Raw genomic sequence first — 17997 nt, 5'->3', positions numbered from 1 at the left:
CGTGTCCACTAGCCTATGTCAAAGCCTAGTTTCTACGTCTTCCCGAGGCAAGCGTGTCCACTAGCCTATATCAAAGCCTAGTTTCTACGTCTTCCCGAGGCAAGCGTGTTCACAAGCCTATATCAAAGTGTAGTTTCTACGTCTTCCCGAGGCAAGCGTGTCCACAAGCCTATGTCAAAGCCTAGCTTCTACGTCTTCCCGAGGCAAGCATGTCCACTAGCCTATATCAAAGCCTAGTTTCTACGTCTTCCCGAGGCAAGCGTGTCCACTAGCCTATATCAAAGCCTAGTTTCTACGTCTTCCCGAGGCAAGCGTGTCCACTAGCCTATGTCAAAGCCTAGTTTCTACGTCTTCCCGAGGCAAGCGTGTCCACTAGCCTATATCAAAGCCTAGTTTCTACGTCTTCCCGAGGCAAGCGTGTTCACTAGCCTATATCAAAGTGTAGTTGCTACGTCTTCCCGAGGCAAGCGTGTCCACAAGCCTATGTCAAAGCCTAGCTTCTACGTCTTCCCGAGGCAAGCATGTCCACTAGCCTATGTCAAAGCCTAGTTTCTACGTCTTCCCGAGGCAAGCGTGTCCACTAGCCTATGTCAAAGCCTAGTTTCTACGTCTTCCCGAGGCAAGTGTGTCCACAAGCCTATGTCAAAGCCTAGCTTCTACGTCTTCCCGAGGCAAGCGTGTCCACTAGCCTATGTCAAAGCCTAGTTTCTACGTCTTCCCGAGGCAAGCGTGTCCACTAGCCTATATCAAAGCCTAGTTTCTACGTCTTCCCGAGGCAAGCGTGTCCACTAGCCTATGTCAAAGCCTAGTTTCTACGTCTTCCCGAGGCAAGCGTGTCCACTAGCCTATATCAAAGTGTAGTTTCTACGTCTTCCCGAGGCAAGCGTGTCCACAAGCCTATGTCAAAGCCTAGCTTCTACGTCTTCCCGAGGCAAGCATGTCCACTAGCCTATGTCAAAGCCTAGTTTCTACGTCTTCCCGAGGCAAGCGTGTCCACTAGCCTATATCAAAGCCTAGTTTCTACGTCTTCCCGAGGCAAGCGTGTCCACTAGCCTATGTCAAAGCGTAGTTTCTACGTCTTCCCGAGGCAAGCGTATCCACAAGCCTATGTCAAAGCCTAGCTTCTACGTCTTCCCGAGGCAAGCGTGTCCACTAGCTTGTATCAAAGCCTAGTTTCTACGTCTTCCCGAGGCAAGCGTGTCCACTAGCCTATGTCAAAGCCTAGCTTCTACGTCTTCCCGAGGCAAGCGTGTCCACTAGCTTGTATCAAAGCCTAGTTTCTACGTCTTCCCGAGGCAAGCGTGTTCACTAGCCTATATCAAAGTGTAGTTTCTACGTCTTCCCAAGGCATGCGTTTCCACAAGCCTATGTCAAAGCCTAGCTTCTACGTCTTCCCGAGGCAAGCATGTCCACTAGCCTATGTCAAAGCCTAGTTTCTACGTCTTCCCGAGGCAAGCGTGTCCACTAGCCTATATCAAAGCCTAGTTTCTACGTCTTCCCGAGGCAAGCGTGTCCACTAGCCTATGTCAAAGCCTAGTTTCTACGTCTTCCCGAGGCAAGCATGTCCACAAGCCTATGTCAAAGCCTAGGTTCTACGTCTTCCCGAGGCAAGCGTGTCCACTAGCCTATGTCAAAGCCTAGTTTCTACGTCTTCCCGAGGCAAGCGTGTCCACTAGCCTATATCAAAGCGTAGTTTCTACGTCTTCCCGAGGCAAGCGTGTTCACTAGCTTATATCAAAGCCTAGTTTCTACGTCTTCCCGAGGCAAGCGTGTCCACAAGCCTATGTCAAAGCCTAGCTTCTACGTCTTCCCGAGGCAAGCATGTCCACTAGCCTATGTCAAAGCCTAGTTTCTACGTCTTCCCGAGGCAAGCGTGTCCACTAGCCTATGTCAAAGCCTAGTTTCTACGTCTTCCCGAGGCAAGTGTGTCCACAAGCCTATGTCAAAGCCTAGCTTCTACGTCTTCCCGAGGCAAGCGTGTCCACTAGCCTATGTCAAAGCCTAGTTTCTACGTCTTCCCGAGGCAAGCGTGTCCACTAGCCTATATCAAAGCCTAGTTTCTACGTCTTCCCGAGGCAAGCGTGTCCACTAGCCTATGTCAAAGCCTAGTTTCTACGTCTTCCCGAGGCAAGCGTGTCCACTAGCCTATATCAAAGTGTAGTTTCTACGTCTTCCCGAGGCAAGCGTGTCCACAAGCCTATGTCAAAGCCTAGCTTCTACGTCTTCCCGAGGCAAGCATGTCCACTAGCCTATGTCAAAGCCTAGTTTCTACGTCTTCCCGAGGCAAGCGTGTCCACTAGCCTATATCAAAGCCTAGTTTCTACGTCTTCCCGAGGCAAGCGTGTCCACTAGCCTATGTCAAAGCGTAGTTTCTACGTCTTCCCGAGGCAAGCATATCCACAAGCCTATGTCAAAGCCTAGCTTCTACGTCTTCCCGAGGCAAGCGTGTCCACTAGCTTGTATCAAAGCCTAGTTTCTACGTCTTCCCGAGGCAAGCGTGTCCACTAGCCTATGTCAAAGCCTAGCTTCTACGTCTTCCCGAGGCAAGCGTGTCCACTAGCTTGTATCAAAGCCTAGTTTCTACGTCTTCCCGAGGCAAGCGTGTTCACTAGCCTATATCAAAGTGTAGTTTCTACGTCTTCCCGAGGCATGCGTTTCCACAAGCCTATGTCAAAGCCTAGCTTCTACGTCTTCCCGAGGCAAGCATGTCCACTAGCCTATGTCAAAGCCTAGTTTCTACGTCTTCCCGAGGCAAGCGTGTCCACTAGCCTATATCAAAGCCTAGTTTCTACGTCTTCCCGAGGCAAGCGTGTCCACTAGCCTATGTCAAAGCCTAGTTTCTACGTCTTCCCGAGGCAAGCATGTCCACAAGCCTATGTCAAAGCCTAGGTTCTACGTCTTCCCGAGGCAAGCGTGTCCACTAGCCTATGTCAAAGCCTAGTTTCTACGTCTTCCCGAGGCAAGCGTGTCCACTAGCCTATATCAAAGCGTAGTTTCTACGTCTTCCCGAGGCAAGCGTGTTCACTAGCTTATATCAAAGCCTAGTTTCTACGTCTTCCCAAGGCAAGCGTGACCACTAGCTTGTATCAAAGCCTAGTTTCTACGTCTTCCCGAGGCAAGCGTGTCCACTAGCCTATGTCAAAGCCTAGCTTCTACGTCTTCCCAAGGCAAGCGTGTCCACAAGCCTATGTCAAAGCCTAGCTTCTACGTCTTCCCGAGGCAAGCGTGTCCACTAGCCTATATCAAAGCCTAGTTTCTACGTCTTCCCGAGGCAAGCGTGTCCACTAGCCTATGTCAAAGCCTAGTTTCTACGTCTTCCCGAGGCAAGCGTGTCCACTAGCTTATATCAAAGCCTAGTTTCTACGTCTTCCCAAGGCAAGCGTGTCCACTAGCTTGTATCAAAGCCTAGTTTCTACGTCTTCCCGAGGCAAGCGTGTCCACTAGCCTATGTCAAAGCCTAGTTTCTACGTCTTCCCGAGGCAAGCGTGTCCACTAGCTTATATCAAAGCCTAGTTTCTACGTCTTCCCAAGGCAAGCGTGTCCACTAGCCTGTATCAAAGCCTAGTTTCTACGTCTTCCCAAGGCAAGCGTGTCCACTAGCCTATGTCAAAGCCTAGCTTCTACGTCTTCCCGAGGCAAGCGTGTCCACTAGCCTATATCAAAGCCTAGTTTCTACGTCTTCCCGAGGCAAGCGTGTCCACTAGCCTGTATCAAAGCCTAGTTTCTACGTCTTCCCAAGGCAAGCGTGTCCACTAGCCTATATCAAAGCCTAGTTTCCAAGTCTTCCCGAGGCAAGCGTGTCCACTAGCCTGTATCAAAGCCTAGTTTCTACACTTGCCACATCAAGGCCACTTTTCTTGCCTTGAACCTGGTGCCACCTCTCATAGTGCCCCTGGTAATGAAAATGCGATATCCAATCAGATCACTGTTCTTATCTTGTATAGCTTCACAAAGATGGTGACTACCATAGGCGGCGGCCTCGTCGATTAGATAATGAAAACATTCACAATTTTCTCCCTGACTCAAAAACATAGGCAATCATTTAGGGGTTTAAGAGATTGTAAAGATTTATTCGTGTCAACAATGACTGGCAGCGGTAAATCAAAATCATACAAATATTCACCAATCGTGGATGTTGATTTTGTGCAACCTTTTCTGATTGGACTATCGATATGTGGGATAGTCCAGTCATATTTAGCACAGGAAAGTGGGCTTGATGTGGCGAGGGTGTGAAACAAGATTTTGATAATAAGGCTACTGGACGCTCTTGCCTCTTGCCACCAAGAATGACGACATTCCTTTCATTTCAGGCAGCTTTAGAGGCATTCAAAAAAGATTTAGAAAATGATCCTGCATTAGCGGCCAAATATTTTGCTAAGGCAAAAGCTGCCAAAGGTGAGTATTGGGCAGGTACTCTTGCTGAAGTTTAACCATAATTACATATTGTACCGCCTCTTTGGTCTAGTGGTAGAGCGTCCAGCCGGAGAGCGGAAAGTCCGGGGTTCGATCCCCGGTCACGTCATACCAAAAGACGTTAAAAGATATTACTTGTTGTTACCCTGTCTGGTGCTCGGCATTAAGCTAAAACAAGGACTGGTCTGCTCGGAGTCAGTATAATGTGTCTGAGTGGGGTATTCATGTGAAACTGCGGCATGGTATCTCAGTGTGCTAGCACTATAAATCGGCATCAGTTCAGACTAGTACAAGCAGCCACACACACACACGTGCATGCACCTCACTTTATGAGTGCAATAATCTTGGACGCGACGTTAAACCCAATTTCACCTTACCTAATTACATATTAGATTAGATTAGATTAGAAAGTATTTGTCACAAAATTCAAAACCTGTAAATTATATTATATCTTTGTTTCTTGAAGCTGCAAAGTTAATAATGTCTTGATGTCATTGAGGCTGCCAAGTTAATTTTTTAAACTTATCCCATCTCACGCTATGCATTTCTCCTTCTTCTTTCTGTCTTGGTGTGGACATGCCCGAGAGATTCCTGCCACATCATTCTCTTTCTCATCACAACAGACACTGTGTGGTTATGTTGTCAGGCAGACAGTGTGTGGATATGTTGTCAGACAGACAGTGTGTGGTTATGTTGTCAGGCAGACAGTGTGTGGATATGTTGTCAGACAGATAGTGTGTGGACACTGGCTATGTTGTCAGACAGATAGTGTGTGGGCACTGGTTATGTTGTCAGACAGATAGTGTGTGGACACTGGTTATGTTGTCAGACAGATAGTGTGTGGACACTGGTTATGTTGTCAGGAAGATAGTGTGTGGTTATGTTGTCAGGAAGATAGTGTGTGGGCACTGGTTATGTTGTCAGGCAGATAATGTGTGAACACTGGTTATGTTGTCAGGAAAATAGTGTGTGGACACTGGTTATGTTGTCAGAAAGATAGTGTGTGGACACTGGTTATGTTGTCAGGAAGATAGTGTGTGGGCACTGGTTATGTTGTCAGGAAGATAGTGTGTGGTTATGTTGTCAGGAAGATAGTGTGTGGACACTGGTTGTGTTGTCAGGCAGATAGTATATTGGCACTTGTTATGATGTCAAGAAATTGTGTGTGGACACTGGTTATGATGTCAGGAAAATAGTGTGTGGACACTGGTTATGTTGTCAGGAAAATAGTGTGTTGACACTGGTTATGATGTCAGGAAGATAGTGTGGGGGCACTGGTTGTGTTGTCAGGCAGATAGTGTGTGGACACTGGTTATGTTGTCAGGCAGATAGTATATTGGCACTTGTTATGATGTCAAGAAATTGTGTGTGGACACTGGTTATGATGTCAGGAAAATAGTGTGTGGACACTGGTTATGTTGTCAGGAAAATAGTGTGTTGACACTGGTTATGATGTCAGGAAGATAGTGTGGGGGCACTGGTTGTGTTGTCAGGCAGATAGTGTGTGGACACTGGTTATGTTGTCAGGAAAATAGTGTGTTGACACTGGTTATGATGTCAGGAAGATAGTGTGTTGACACTGGTTGTGTTGTCAGGCAGATAGTGTGTTGACACTGGTTATGTTGTCAGGAAAATAGTGTGTGGACACTGGTTATGTTGTCAGGAAAATAGTGTGTTGACACTGGTTATGATGTCAGGAAAATAGTGTGAGGACACTGGTTGTGTTGTCAGGCAGATAGTGTGTGGACACTGGTTATGTTGTCAGACAGATAGTGTGTGGACACTGGTTATGTTGTCAGGGAGATAGTGTGTGGACACTGGTTGTGTTGTCAGGCAGATAGTATATTTGCACTTGTTATGATGTCAGGAAAATAGTGTATGGACACTGGTTATGTTGTCAGGCAGATAGTGTGTGGTTATGTTGTCAGGAAGATAGTGTGTGGACACTGGTTGTGTTGTCAGGCAGATAGTATATTGGCACTTGTTATGATGTCAGGAAAATAGTGTGTGGACACTGGTTATGTTGTCAGACAGATAGTATGTGGACACTGGTTATGTTGTCAGGAAGATAGTGTGGGCACTGGTTATGTTGTCAGGAAGATAGTGTGTGGACACTGGTTGTGTTGTCAGGCAGATAGTGTGTAGACACTGGTTATGTTGTCAGGCAGATAGTGTGTGGACACTGGTTATGTTGTCAGGAAGATAGTGTGTGGACACTGGTTGTGTTGTCAGGCAGATAGTATATTGGCACTTGTTATGATGTCAGGAAAATAGTATGTGGACACTGGTTATGTTGTCAGACAGATAATATGTGGACACTGGTTATGTTGTCAGGCAGATAGTGTGTGGGCACTGGTTATGTTGTCAGGAAGATAGTGTGTGGACATTGGTTGTGTTGTCAGGCAGATAGTATATTGGCACTTGTTATGATGTCAGGAAAATAGCGTGTGGACACTGGTTATGTTGTCAGACAGATAGTATGTGGACACTGGTTATGTTGTCAGGCAGATAGTGTGTGGACACTGGTTATGTTGTCAGGAAGATAGTGTGTGGGCACTGGTTATGTTGTCAGGAAGATAGTGTGTGGTTATGTTGTCAGGAAGATAGTGTGTGAACACTGGTTGTGTTGTCAGGCAGATAGTATATTAGCACTTGTTATGATGTCAAGAAATTGTGTGTGGACACTGGTTATGATGTCAGGAAAATAGTGTGTGGACACTGGTTATGTTGTCAGGAAGATAGTGTGTGGTTATGTTGTCAGGAAGATAGTGTGTGGGCACTGGTTATGTTGTCAGGCAGATAATGTGTGGACACTGGTTATGTTGTCAGGAAAATAGTGTGTGGACACTGGTTATGTTGTCAGAAAGATAGTGTGTGGACACTGGTTATGTTGTCAGGAAGATAGTGTGTGGGCACTGGTTATGTTGTCAGGAAGATAGTGTGTGGTTATGTTGTCAGGAAGATAGTGTGTGGACACTGGTTGTGTTGTCAGGCAGATAGTATATTGGCACTTGTTATGATGTCAAGAAATTGTGTGTGGACACTGGTTATGATGTCAGGAAGATAGTGTGTGGGCACTGGTTATGTTGTCAGGAAGATAGTGTGTGGTTATGTTGTCAGGAAGATAGTGTGTGAACACTGGTTGTGTTGTCAGGCAGATAGTATATTAGCACTTGTTATGATGTCAAGAAATTGTGTGTGGACACTGGTTATGATGTCAGGAAAATAGTGTGTGGACACTGGTTATGTTGTCAGGAAGATAGTGTGTGGTTATGTTGTCAGGAAGATAGTGTGTGGGCACTGGTTATGTTGTCAGGCAGATAATGTGTGGACACTGGTTATGTTGTCAGGAAAATAGTGTGTGGACACTGGTTATGTTGTCAGAAAGATAGTGTGTGGACACTGGTTATGTTGTCAGGAAGATAGTGTGTGGGCACTGGTTATGTTGTCAGGAAGATAGTGTGTGGTTATGTTGTCAGGAAGATAGTGTGTGGACACTGGTTGTGTTGTCAGGCAGATAGTATATTGGCACTTGTTATGATGTCAAGAAATTGTGTGTGGACACTGGTTATGATGTCAGGAAAATAGTGTGTGGACACTGGTTATGTTGTCAGGAAAATAGTGTGTTGACACTGGTTATGATGTCAGGAAGATAGTGTGTTGACACTGGTTGTGTTGTCAGGCAGATAGTGTGTTGACACTGGTTATGATGTCAGGAAAATAGTGTGTGGACACTGGTTATGTTGTCAGGAAAATAGTGTGTGGACACTGGTTATGATGTCAGGAAGATAGTGTGTGGACACTGGTTGTGTTGTCAGGCAGATAGTGTGTGGACACTGGTTATGATGTCAGGCAGATAGTATGTGGACACTGGTTGTGTTGTCAGGCAGATAGTGTGTGGACACTGGTTATGTTGTCAGGCAGATAGTATGTGGACACTGGTTATGTTGTCAGGAAGATAGTGTGTGGACACTGGTTGTGTTGTCAGACAGATAGTGTGTGGACACTGGTTATGATGTCAGGAAAATAGTGTGAGGACACTGGTTGTGTTGTCAGACAGATAGTGTGTGGGCACTGGTTATGTTGTCAGACAGATAGTGTGTGGACACTGGTTATGTTGTCAGGGAGATAGTGTGAGGACACTGGTTGTGTTGTCAGACAGATAGTGTGTGGACACTGGTTATGTTGTCAGGGAGATAGTGTGTGGACACTGGTTGTGTTGTCAGACAGATAGTGTGTGGACACTGGTTATGATGTCAGGAAAATAGTGTGAGGACACTGGTTGTGTTGTCAGACAGATAGTGTGTGGGCACTGGTTATGTTGTCAGACAGATAGTGTGTGGACACTGGTTATGTTGTCAGGGAGATAGTGTGTGGACACTGGTTGTGTTGTCAGGCAGATAGTATATTTGCACTTGTTATGATGTCAGGAAAATAGTGTATGGACACTGGTTATGTTGTCAGGCAGATAGTGTGTGGTTATGTTGTCAGGAAGATAGTGTGTGGACACTGGTTGTGTTGTCAGGCAGATAGTATATTGGCACTTGTTATGATGTCAGGAAAATAGTGTGTGGACACTGGTTATGTTGTCAGACAGATAGTATGTGGACACTGGTTATGTTGTCAGGAAGATAGTGTGGGCACTGGTTGTGTTGTCAGGCAGATAGTGTGTAGACACTGGTTATGTTGTCAGGCAGATAGTGTGTGGACACTGGTTATGTTGTCAGGAAGATAGTGTGTGGACACTGGTTGTGTTGTCAGGCAGATAGTATATTGGCACTTGTTATGATGTCAGGAAAATAGTATGTGGACACTGGTTATGTTGTCAGACAGATAATATGTGGACACTGGTTATGTTGTCAGGCAGATAGTGTGTGGGCACTGGTTATGTTGTCAGGAAGATAGTGTGTGGACATTGGTTGTGTTGTCAGGCAGATAGTATATTGGCACTTGTTATGATGTCAGGAAAATAGCGTGTGGACACTGGTTATGTTGTCAGACAGATAGTATGTGGACACTGGTTATGTTGTCAGGAAGATAGTGTGTGGACACTGGTTATGTTGTCAGGAAAATAGTGTGTGGGCACTGGTTATGTTGTCAGGAATATAGTGTGTGGTTATGTTGTCAGGCAGATAGTGTGTGGACACTGGTTGTGTTGTCAGGCAGATAGTATATTGGCACTTGTTATGATGTCAGGAAAATAGTGTGTAGACACTGGTTATGTTGTGGTGTTGCAGAAGCTGCTGAATCCAACAAGAAATCAAAGAAGGAAGTCCTCAAGCCGGAGAGTGACGAGGAAGAGGGAGCTCCTGACGATGTGGACGTGAAGGAGTGGTTCGAGGCCAAGTCTCCCGAGGGCTACACATACTACTGGAGTACAGTCACAGGGGGTGAGTGATGGGGGGTTTGGGGGTGGTGATGGGGAGTTTGGGGGTGGTGATGGGGAGTTGGGAGATGGAGGGTGGTGATGGGGAGTTGGGGGTGGTGATGGGGAGTTGGGAGATGGAGGGTGGTGATGGGGAGTTGGGAGATGGAGGGTGGTGATGGGGAGATGGAGGGTGGTGATGGGGAGTTGGGAGATGGAGGGTGGTGATGGGGAGATGGAGGGTGGTGATGGGGAGTTGGAGGGTGGTGATGGGGAGATGGAGGGTGGTGATGGGGAGATGGAGGGTGGTGATGGGGAGATGGAGGGTGGTGATGGGGAGATGGAGGGTGGTGATGGGGAGTTGGGAGATGGAGGGTGGTGATGGGGAGTTGGGGGTGGTGATGGGGAGTTGGGAGTTGGGGGGTGGTGATGGGGAGTTGGGAGATGGAGGGTGGTGATGGGGAGATGGAGGGTGGTGATGGGGAGTTGGGGGTGGTGATGGGGAGTTGGGAGTTGGGGGGTGTTGATGGGGAGTTGGGAGATGGAGGGTGGTGATGGGGAGTTGGGGGTGGTGATGGGGAGTTGGGAGTTGGGGGGTGGTGATGGGGAGTTGGGAGATGGAGGGTGGTGATGGGGAGATGGAGGGTGGTGATGGGGAGTTGGGGGTGGTGATGGGGAGTTGGGAGATGGAGGGTGGTGATGGGGAGTTGGGGGTGTTGATGGGGAGTTGGGAGATGGAGGGTGGTGATGGGGAGTTGGGAGATGGAGGGTGGTGATGGGGAGTTGGGGGTGGTGATGGGGAGTTGGGAGATGGAGGGTGGTGATGGGGAGTTGGGGGTGTTGATGGGGAGTTGGGAGATGGAGGGTGGTGATGGGGAGTTGGGAGATGGAGGGTGGTGATGGGGAGATGGAGGGTGGTGATGGGGAGTTGGGGGTGGTGATGGGGAGATGGAGGGTGGTGATGGGGAGTTGGGAGATGGAGGGTGGTGATGGGGAGTTGGGGGTGGTGATGGGGAGATGGAGGGTGGTGATGGGGAGATGGAGGGTGGTGATGGGGAGTTGGGGGTGGTGATGGGGAGATGGAGGGTGGTGATGGGGAGTTGGGAGATGGAGGGTGGTGATGGGGAGTTGGGGGTGGTGATGGGGAGATGGAGGGTGGTGATGGGGAGATGGAGGGTGGTGATGGGGAGTTGGGAGATGGAGGGTGGTGATGGGGAGTTGGGGGTGTTGATGGGGAGATGGAGGGTGGTGATGGGGAGTTGGGGGTGTTGATGGGGAGATGGAGGGTGGTGATGGGGAGATGGAGGGTGGTGATGGGGAGTTGGGAGATGGAGGGTGGTGATGGGGAGATGGAGGGTGGTGATGGGGGGTTGGGAGATGGAGGGTGGTGATGGGGAGTTGGGAGATGGAGGGTGGTGATGGGGAGTTGGGAGATGGAGGGTGGTGATGGGGAGATGGAGGGTGGTGATGGGGAGTTGGGGGTGGTGATGGGGAGTTGGGGGTGGTGATGGGGAGATGGAGGGTGGTGATGGGGAGATGGAGGGTGGTGATGGGGAGTTGGGAGATGGAGGGTGGTGATGGGGAGATGGAGGGTGGTGATGGGGGGTTGGGAGATGGAGGGTGGTGATGGGGAGTTGGGAGATGGAGGGTGGTGATGGGGAGTTGGGAGATGGAGGGTGGTGATGGGGAGATGGAGGGTGGTGATGGGGAGTTGGGGGTGGTGATGGGGAGTTGGGAGATGGAGGGTGGTGATGGGGAGTTGGGAGATGGAGGGTGGTGATGGGGAGTTGGGGGTGTTGATGGGGAGTTGGGAGATGGAGGGTGGTGATGGGGAGTTGGGAGATGGAGGGTGGTGATGGGGAGTTGGGAGATGGAGGGTGGTGATGGGGAGTTGGGGGTGGTGATGGGGAGTTGGGAGTTGGAGGGTGTTGATGGGGAGTTGGGAGATGGAGGGTGGTGATGGGGAGTTGGGGGTGTTGATGGGGAGTTGGGAGATGGAGGGTGGTGATGGGGAGTTGGGAGATGGAGGGTGGTGATGGGGAGTTGGGAGATGGAGGGTGGTGATGGGGAGTTGGGGGTGGTGATGGGGAGTTGGGAGATGGAGGGTGGTGATGGGGAGTTGGGAGATGGAGGGTGGTGATGGGGAGATGGAGGGTGGTGATGGGGAGATGGAGGGTGGTGATGGGGGGTTGGGAGATGGAGGGTGGTGATGGGGAGTTGGGAGATGGAGGGTGGTGATGGGGAGTTGGGAGATGGAGGGTGGTGATGGGGAGTTGGGAGATGGAGGGTGGTGATGGGGAGTTGGGGGTGGTGATGGGGAGTTGGGAGATGGAGGGTGGTGATGGGGAGTTGGGGGTGGTGATGGGGAGTTGGGAGATGGAGGGTGGTGATGGGGAGTTGGGGGTGGTGATGGGGAGTTGGGAGATGGAGGGTGGTGATGGGGAGTTGGGGGTGGTGATGGGGAGTTGGGAGATGGAGGGTGGTGATGGGGAGTTGGGAGATGGAGGGTGGTGATGGGGAGATGGAGGGTGGTGATGGGGGGTTGGGAGATGGAGGGTGGTGATGGGGAGTTGGGAGATGGAGGGTGGTGATGGGGAGTTGGGGGTGGTGATGGGGAGTTGGGAGATGGAGGGTGGTGATGGGGAGTTGGGAGATGGAGGGTGGTGATGGGGAGTTGGGGGTGGTGATGGGGAGTTGGGAGATGGAGGGTGTTGATGGGGAGTTGGGAGTTGGGGGGTGTTGATGGGGAGTTGGGAGATGGAGGGTGGTGATGGGGAGTTGGGGGGTGTTGATGGGGAGTTGGGAGATGGAGGGTGGTGATGGGGAGTTGGGGGTGGTGATGGGGAGTTGGGGGTGGTGATGGGGAGTTGGGAGATGGAGGGTGGTGATGGGGAGTTGGGGGTGGTGATGGGGAGTTGGGAGATGGAGGGTGGTGATGGGGAGTTGGGAGATGGAGGGTGGTGATGGGGAGTTGGGGGTGGTGATGGGGAGTTGGGGGTGGTGATGGGGAGTTGGGAGATGGAGGGTGGTGATGGGGAGTTGGGGGTGGTGATGGGGAGTTGGGAGATGGAGGGTGGTGATGGGGAGTTGGGGGTGGTGATGGGGAGTTGGGAGATGGAGGGTGGTGATGGGGAGTTGGGAGATGGAGGGTGGTGATGGGGAGTTGGGGGTGGTGATGGGGAGTTGGGGGTGGTGATGGGGAGTTGGGAGATGGAGGGTGGTGATGGGGAGTTGGGAGATGGAGGGTGGTGATGGGGAGTTGGGGGTGGTGATGGGGAGTTGGGGGTGGTGATGGGGAGTTGGGAGATGGAGGGTGGTGATGGGGAGTTGGGAGATGGAGGGTGGTGATGGGGAGATGGAGGGTGGTGATGGGGAGTTGGGAGATGGAGGGTGGTGATGGGGAGTTGGGGGTGTTGATGGGGAGTTGGGAGATGGAGGGTGTTGATGGGGAGTTGGGAGATGGAGGGTGTTGATGGGGAGTTGGGAGTTGGGGGGTGTTGATGGGGAGTTGGGAGATGGAGGGTGGTGATGGGGAGTTGGGGGGTGTTGATGGGGAGTTGGGAGATGGAGGGTGGTGATGGGGAGTTGGGGGTGGTGATGGGGAGTTGGGGGTGGTGATGGGGAGTTGGGAGATGGAGGGTGGTGATGGGGAGTTGGGAGATGGAGGGTGGTGATGGGGAGTTGGGGGTGGTGATGGGGAGTTGGGGGTGGTGATGGGGAGTTGGGAGATGGAGGGTGGTGATGGGGAGTTGGGGGGTGTTGATGGGGAGTTGGGAGATGGAGGGTGGTGATGGGGAGTTGGGAGATGGAGGGTGGTGATGGGGAGTTGGGAGATGGAGGGTGGTGATGGGGAGTTGGGGGTGGTGATGGGGAGTTGGGGGTGGTGATGGGGAGTTGGGGGGTGGTGATGGGGAGTTGGGAGATGGAGGGTGGTGATGGGGAGTTGGGGGTGGTGATGGGGAGTTGGGGGTGGTGATGGGGAGTTGGGAGATGGAGGGTGGTGATGGGGAGTTGGGGGGTGTTGATGGGGAGTTGGGAGATGGAGGGTGGTGATGGGGAGTTGGGGGTGTTGATGGGGAGTTGGGAGATGGAGGGTGGTGATGGGGAGTTGGGAGATGGAGGGTGGTGATGGGGAGTTGGGAGATGGAGGGTGGTGATGGGGAGTTGGGGGTGGTGATGGGGAGTTGGGGGTGGTGATGGGGAGTTGGGGGTGGTGATGGGGAGTTGGGGGGTGTTGATGGGGAGTTGGGGGGTGGTGATGGGGAGTTGGGGGGTGACTGATGGGGAGTTGGGAGATGGAGGGTTGTTGATGGGGAGTTGGGGGGTGAGTGATGGGGTTTGGGGTGGTGGTGATGGGGAGTTGGGGGTGTTGGGGGGTGAGTGATGGGGAGTTGGGGGTGTTGATGGGGAGTTGGGAGATGAGTTATGGGGAGTTGGGGGTGGTGATGGGGGGTTGGGAGATGGAGGGTGGTGATGGGGAGTTGGGAGATGGAGGGTGGTGATGGGGAGTTGGGGGTGGTGATGGGGAGTTGGGGGTGGTGATGGGGAGTTGGGAGATGGAGGGTGGTGATGGGGAGTTGGGGGTGGTGATGGGGAGTTGGGGGTGGTGATGGGGAGTTGGGAGATGGAGGGTGGTGATGGGGAGTTGGGGGGTGTTGATGGGGAGTTGGGAGATGGAGGGTGGTGATGGGGAGTTGGGAGATGGAGGGTGTTGATGGGGAGTTGGGAGTTGGGGGGTGTTGATGGGGAGTTGGGAGATGGAGGGTGTTGATGGGGAGTTGGGAGATGGAGGGTGGTGATGGGGAGATGGAGGGTGGTGATGGGGAGTTGGGAGATGGAGGGTGGTGATGGGGAGTTGGGAGTTGGGGGGTGGTGATGGGGAGTTGGAGGGTGTTGATGGGGAGTTGGGAGATGGAGGGTGGTGATGGGGAGTTGGGGGTGTTGATGGGGAGTTGGGAGATGGAGGGTGGTGATGGGGAGTTGGGAGATGGAGGGTGGTGATGGGGAGTTGGGAGATGGAGGGTGGTGATGGGGAGATGGAGGGTGGTGATGGGGAGTTGGGAGATGGAGGGTGGTGATGGGGAGTTGGGAGATGGAGGGTGGTGATGGGGAGATGGAGGGTGGTGATGGGGAGTTGGGGGTGGTGATGGGGAGTTGGGGGTGGTGATGGGGGGTTGGGAGATGGAGGGTGGTGATGGGGAGATGGAGGGTGGTGATGGGGAGTTGGGGGTGGTGATGGGGGGTTGGGAGATGGAGGGTGGTGATGGGGAGTTGGGAGATGGAGGGTGGTGATGGGGAGATGGAGGGTGGTGATGGGGAGTTGGGAGATGGAGGGTGGTGATGGGGAGTTGGGGGTGGTGATGGGGAGTTGGGAGATGGAGGGTGGTGATGGGGAGATGGAGGGTGGTGATGGGGAGTTGGGGGTGGTGATGGGGGGTTGGGAGATGGAGGGTGGTGATGGGGAGTTGGGAGATGGAGGGTGGTGATGGGGAGTTGGGGGTGGTGATGGGGAGTTGGGAGATGGAGGGTGTTGATGGGGAGTTGGGGGTGTTGATGGGGAGTTGGGAGATGGAGGGTGGTGATGGGGAGTTGGGGGTGGTGATGGGGAGTTGGGAGATGGAGGGTGGTGATGGGGAGTTGGGAGTTGGGGGGTGTTGATGGGGAGTTGGGGGTGGTGATGGGGAGTTGGGAGATGGAGGGTGTTGATGGGGAGTTGGGGGTGTTGATGGGGAGTTGGGAGATGGAGGGTGGTGATGGGGAGTTGGGAGATGGAGGGTGGTGATGGGGAGTTGGGGGTGGTGATGGGGAGTTGGGGGTGGTGATGGGGAGTTGGGAGATGGAGGGTGGTGATGGGGAGTTGGGGGTGTTGATGGGGAGTTGGGAGATGGAGGGTGGTGATGGGGAGTTGGGAGATGGAGGGTGGTGATGGGGAGTTGGGAGATGGAGGGTGGTGATGGGGAGTTGGGAGATGGAGGGTGGTGATGGGGAGTTGGGGGTGGTGATGGGGAGTTGGGAGATGGAGGGTGGTGATGGGGAGTTGGGAGTTGGGGGGTGTTGATGGGGAGTTGGGGGTGGTGATGGGGAGTTGGGAGATGGAGGGTGTTGATGGGGAGTTGGGGGTGTTGATGGGGAGTTGGGAGATGGAGGGTGGTGATGGGGAGTTGGGAGATGGAGGGTGGTGATGGGGAGTTGGGGGTGGTGATGGGGAGTTGGGAGATGGAGGGTGGTGATGGGGAGTTGGGGGTGTTGATGGGGAGTTGGGAGATGGAGGGTGGTGATGGGGAGTTGGGGGTGGTGATGGGGAGTTGGGAGTTGGAGGGTGGTGATGGGGAGTTGGGAGATGGAGGGTGGTGATGGGGAGTTGGGAGATGGAGGGTGGTGATGGGGAGTTGGGGGTGGTGATGGGGAGTTGGGAGATGGAGGGTGGTGATGGGGAGTTGGGAGATGGAGGGTGGTGATGGGGAGTTGGGGGTGGTGATGGGGAGTTGGGAGATGGAGGGTGGTGATGGGGAGTTGGGAGATGGAGGGTGGTGATGGGGAGTTGGGAGATGGAGGGTGGTGATGGGGAGTTGGGGGTGGTGATGGGGAGTTGGGAGATGGAGGGTGGTGATGGGGAGTTGGGAGATGGAGGGTGGTGATGGGGAGTTGGGAGATGGAGGGTGGTGATGGGGAGTTGGGGGTGGTGATGGGGAGTTGGGAGTTGGGGGGTGTTGATGGGGAGTTGGGAGATGGAGGGTGGTGATGGGGAGATGGAGGGTGGTGATGGGGAGTTGGGGGTGGTGATGGGGAGTTGGGGGTGGTGATGGGGAGTTGGGGGGTGTTGATGGGGAGTTGGGGGTGGTGATGGGGAGTTGGGGGTGGTGATGGGGAGTTGGGGGTGGTGATGGGGAGTTGGGGGTGGTGATGGGGAGTTGGGGGTGGTGATGGGGAGTTGGGGGGTGTTGATGGGGAGTTGGGGGGTGGTGATGGGGAGTTGGGGGGTGACTGATGGGGAGTTGGGAGATGGAGGGTTGTTGATGGGGAGTTGGGGGGTGAGTGATGGGGTTTGGGGTGGTGGTGATGGGGAGTTGGGGGTGTTGGGGGGTGAGTGATGGGGAGTTGGGGGTGTTGATGGGGAGTTGGGAGATGAGTTATGGGGAGTTGGGGGTGGTGATAGGGAGTTTGGGTGTAGGTGATGGGGAGTTGGGGGTGGTGATTGGGAGTTAATAGGGAGTTTGGGTGTAGGTGATGGGGAGTTGGGGGATGGGTTTGGGAGTTGGGGGGTGAGTGATGGGGATTTGGGGTGTGGGTGATGAGGAGTCAGGCTGGTGGTGATTGGGAGTTGGGGGATGAAGGGTTGGGAGTTGAGGGGCGAGTGATGGGGAGTTGTGGTGTGGGTGATGAGGAGTCAGGCTGGTGGTGATTGGGAGTTGGGGGATGAAGGGTTGGGAGTTGAGGGGCGAGTGATGGGGAGTTGGGGATTTGGGGGATGGTGATGGAAGATTGCGGGGTGAGTGATCGGGAGTCTAGGGGAAGTGATGGGGAGTTTGGGGTTGGGTGATGGGAAGTTTGGGGGTGGGTGATGGGGAGTTTGGGGGTGGGGGATGGGGAGTCCAGGGGAAGTGATGGGGAGATTTGGGGTGGGTGATGGGGAGTTTGGGGGTGGGTGATGGGGAGCTTGGGGGTGAGTGATGGGGAGTCTAGGGGAAGTGATGGGGAGTTTGGGGGTGGGTGATGGGAAGTTTGGGGGTGAGTGATGGGGAGTCTAGGGGAAGTGATGGGGAGATTAGGGGTTGGTGATGGGGAGTTTGGGGGCGGGTGATCGGAAGTTTGGGGTATGGGTGATGGGGAGTTTGGGGGTGGGTGATGGGTAGTCCAGTGGGGGGTTAGCTGTGTCAGTTTCGGTGTGATATCCGACGGTGGCAGGGTAGTGAGGGGTTAGGTTGCAGAAATAACCTGTCCACACCCATATCTGGTGATGTTCTTCTGTTCTTGGCAGAATCTGTGTGGGAGCCGCCCGACTCATTCGTGTCACTTGCAGAGCAGGAACAGACAGAGAAAGGGGAGACAACAAAGGAGGAAGCGGTCACGGAAGTATATACCCATCACCTCCTTGCTGCTTACATGACTGACTGTCTGATAGGTGTTGTCAACTACTCACTGTTATATATACACTAGTGGATCCTGGGCCTACCTTGTCAACCAAGTAACACGAGGACAGTGTGAATGTTTGGTCTTCC

The 17997-nt window shown here is 52.8% G+C and overlaps 1 protein-coding gene across 2 annotated transcripts in view; it reads left to right on the top strand.

Moving 5' to 3' along the window:
• The window catches only part of LOC124151387 (WW domain-binding protein 4-like), a 28878-nt gene that overhangs the window by 7133 nt on the left and 3748 nt on the right, over positions 1-17997 (top strand). For both annotated transcript variants that reach the window (XM_048384809.1, XM_046523809.2), the window contains exons 5-7: positions 4311-4395; positions 9651-9803; positions 17757-17851. In XM_048384809.1, coding sequence (XP_048240766.1) covers positions 4311-4395; positions 9651-9803; positions 17757-17851 — 333 coding nt within the window. The remainder of the gene's footprint in view (positions 1-4310; positions 4396-9650; positions 9804-17756; positions 17852-17997) is intronic.

Source organism: Haliotis rufescens, unplaced genomic scaffold, assembly GCF_023055435.1.
Source record: "Haliotis rufescens isolate VD_foot unplaced genomic scaffold, xgHalRufe1.0.p SCAF_50, whole genome shotgun sequence".
Lineage (NCBI taxonomy): Eukaryota > Metazoa > Mollusca > Gastropoda > Lepetellida > Haliotidae > Haliotis > Haliotis rufescens.
Note: the sequence above shows the minus strand (reverse complement) of the source record. Positions and strands in the feature narration are given on the sequence as shown.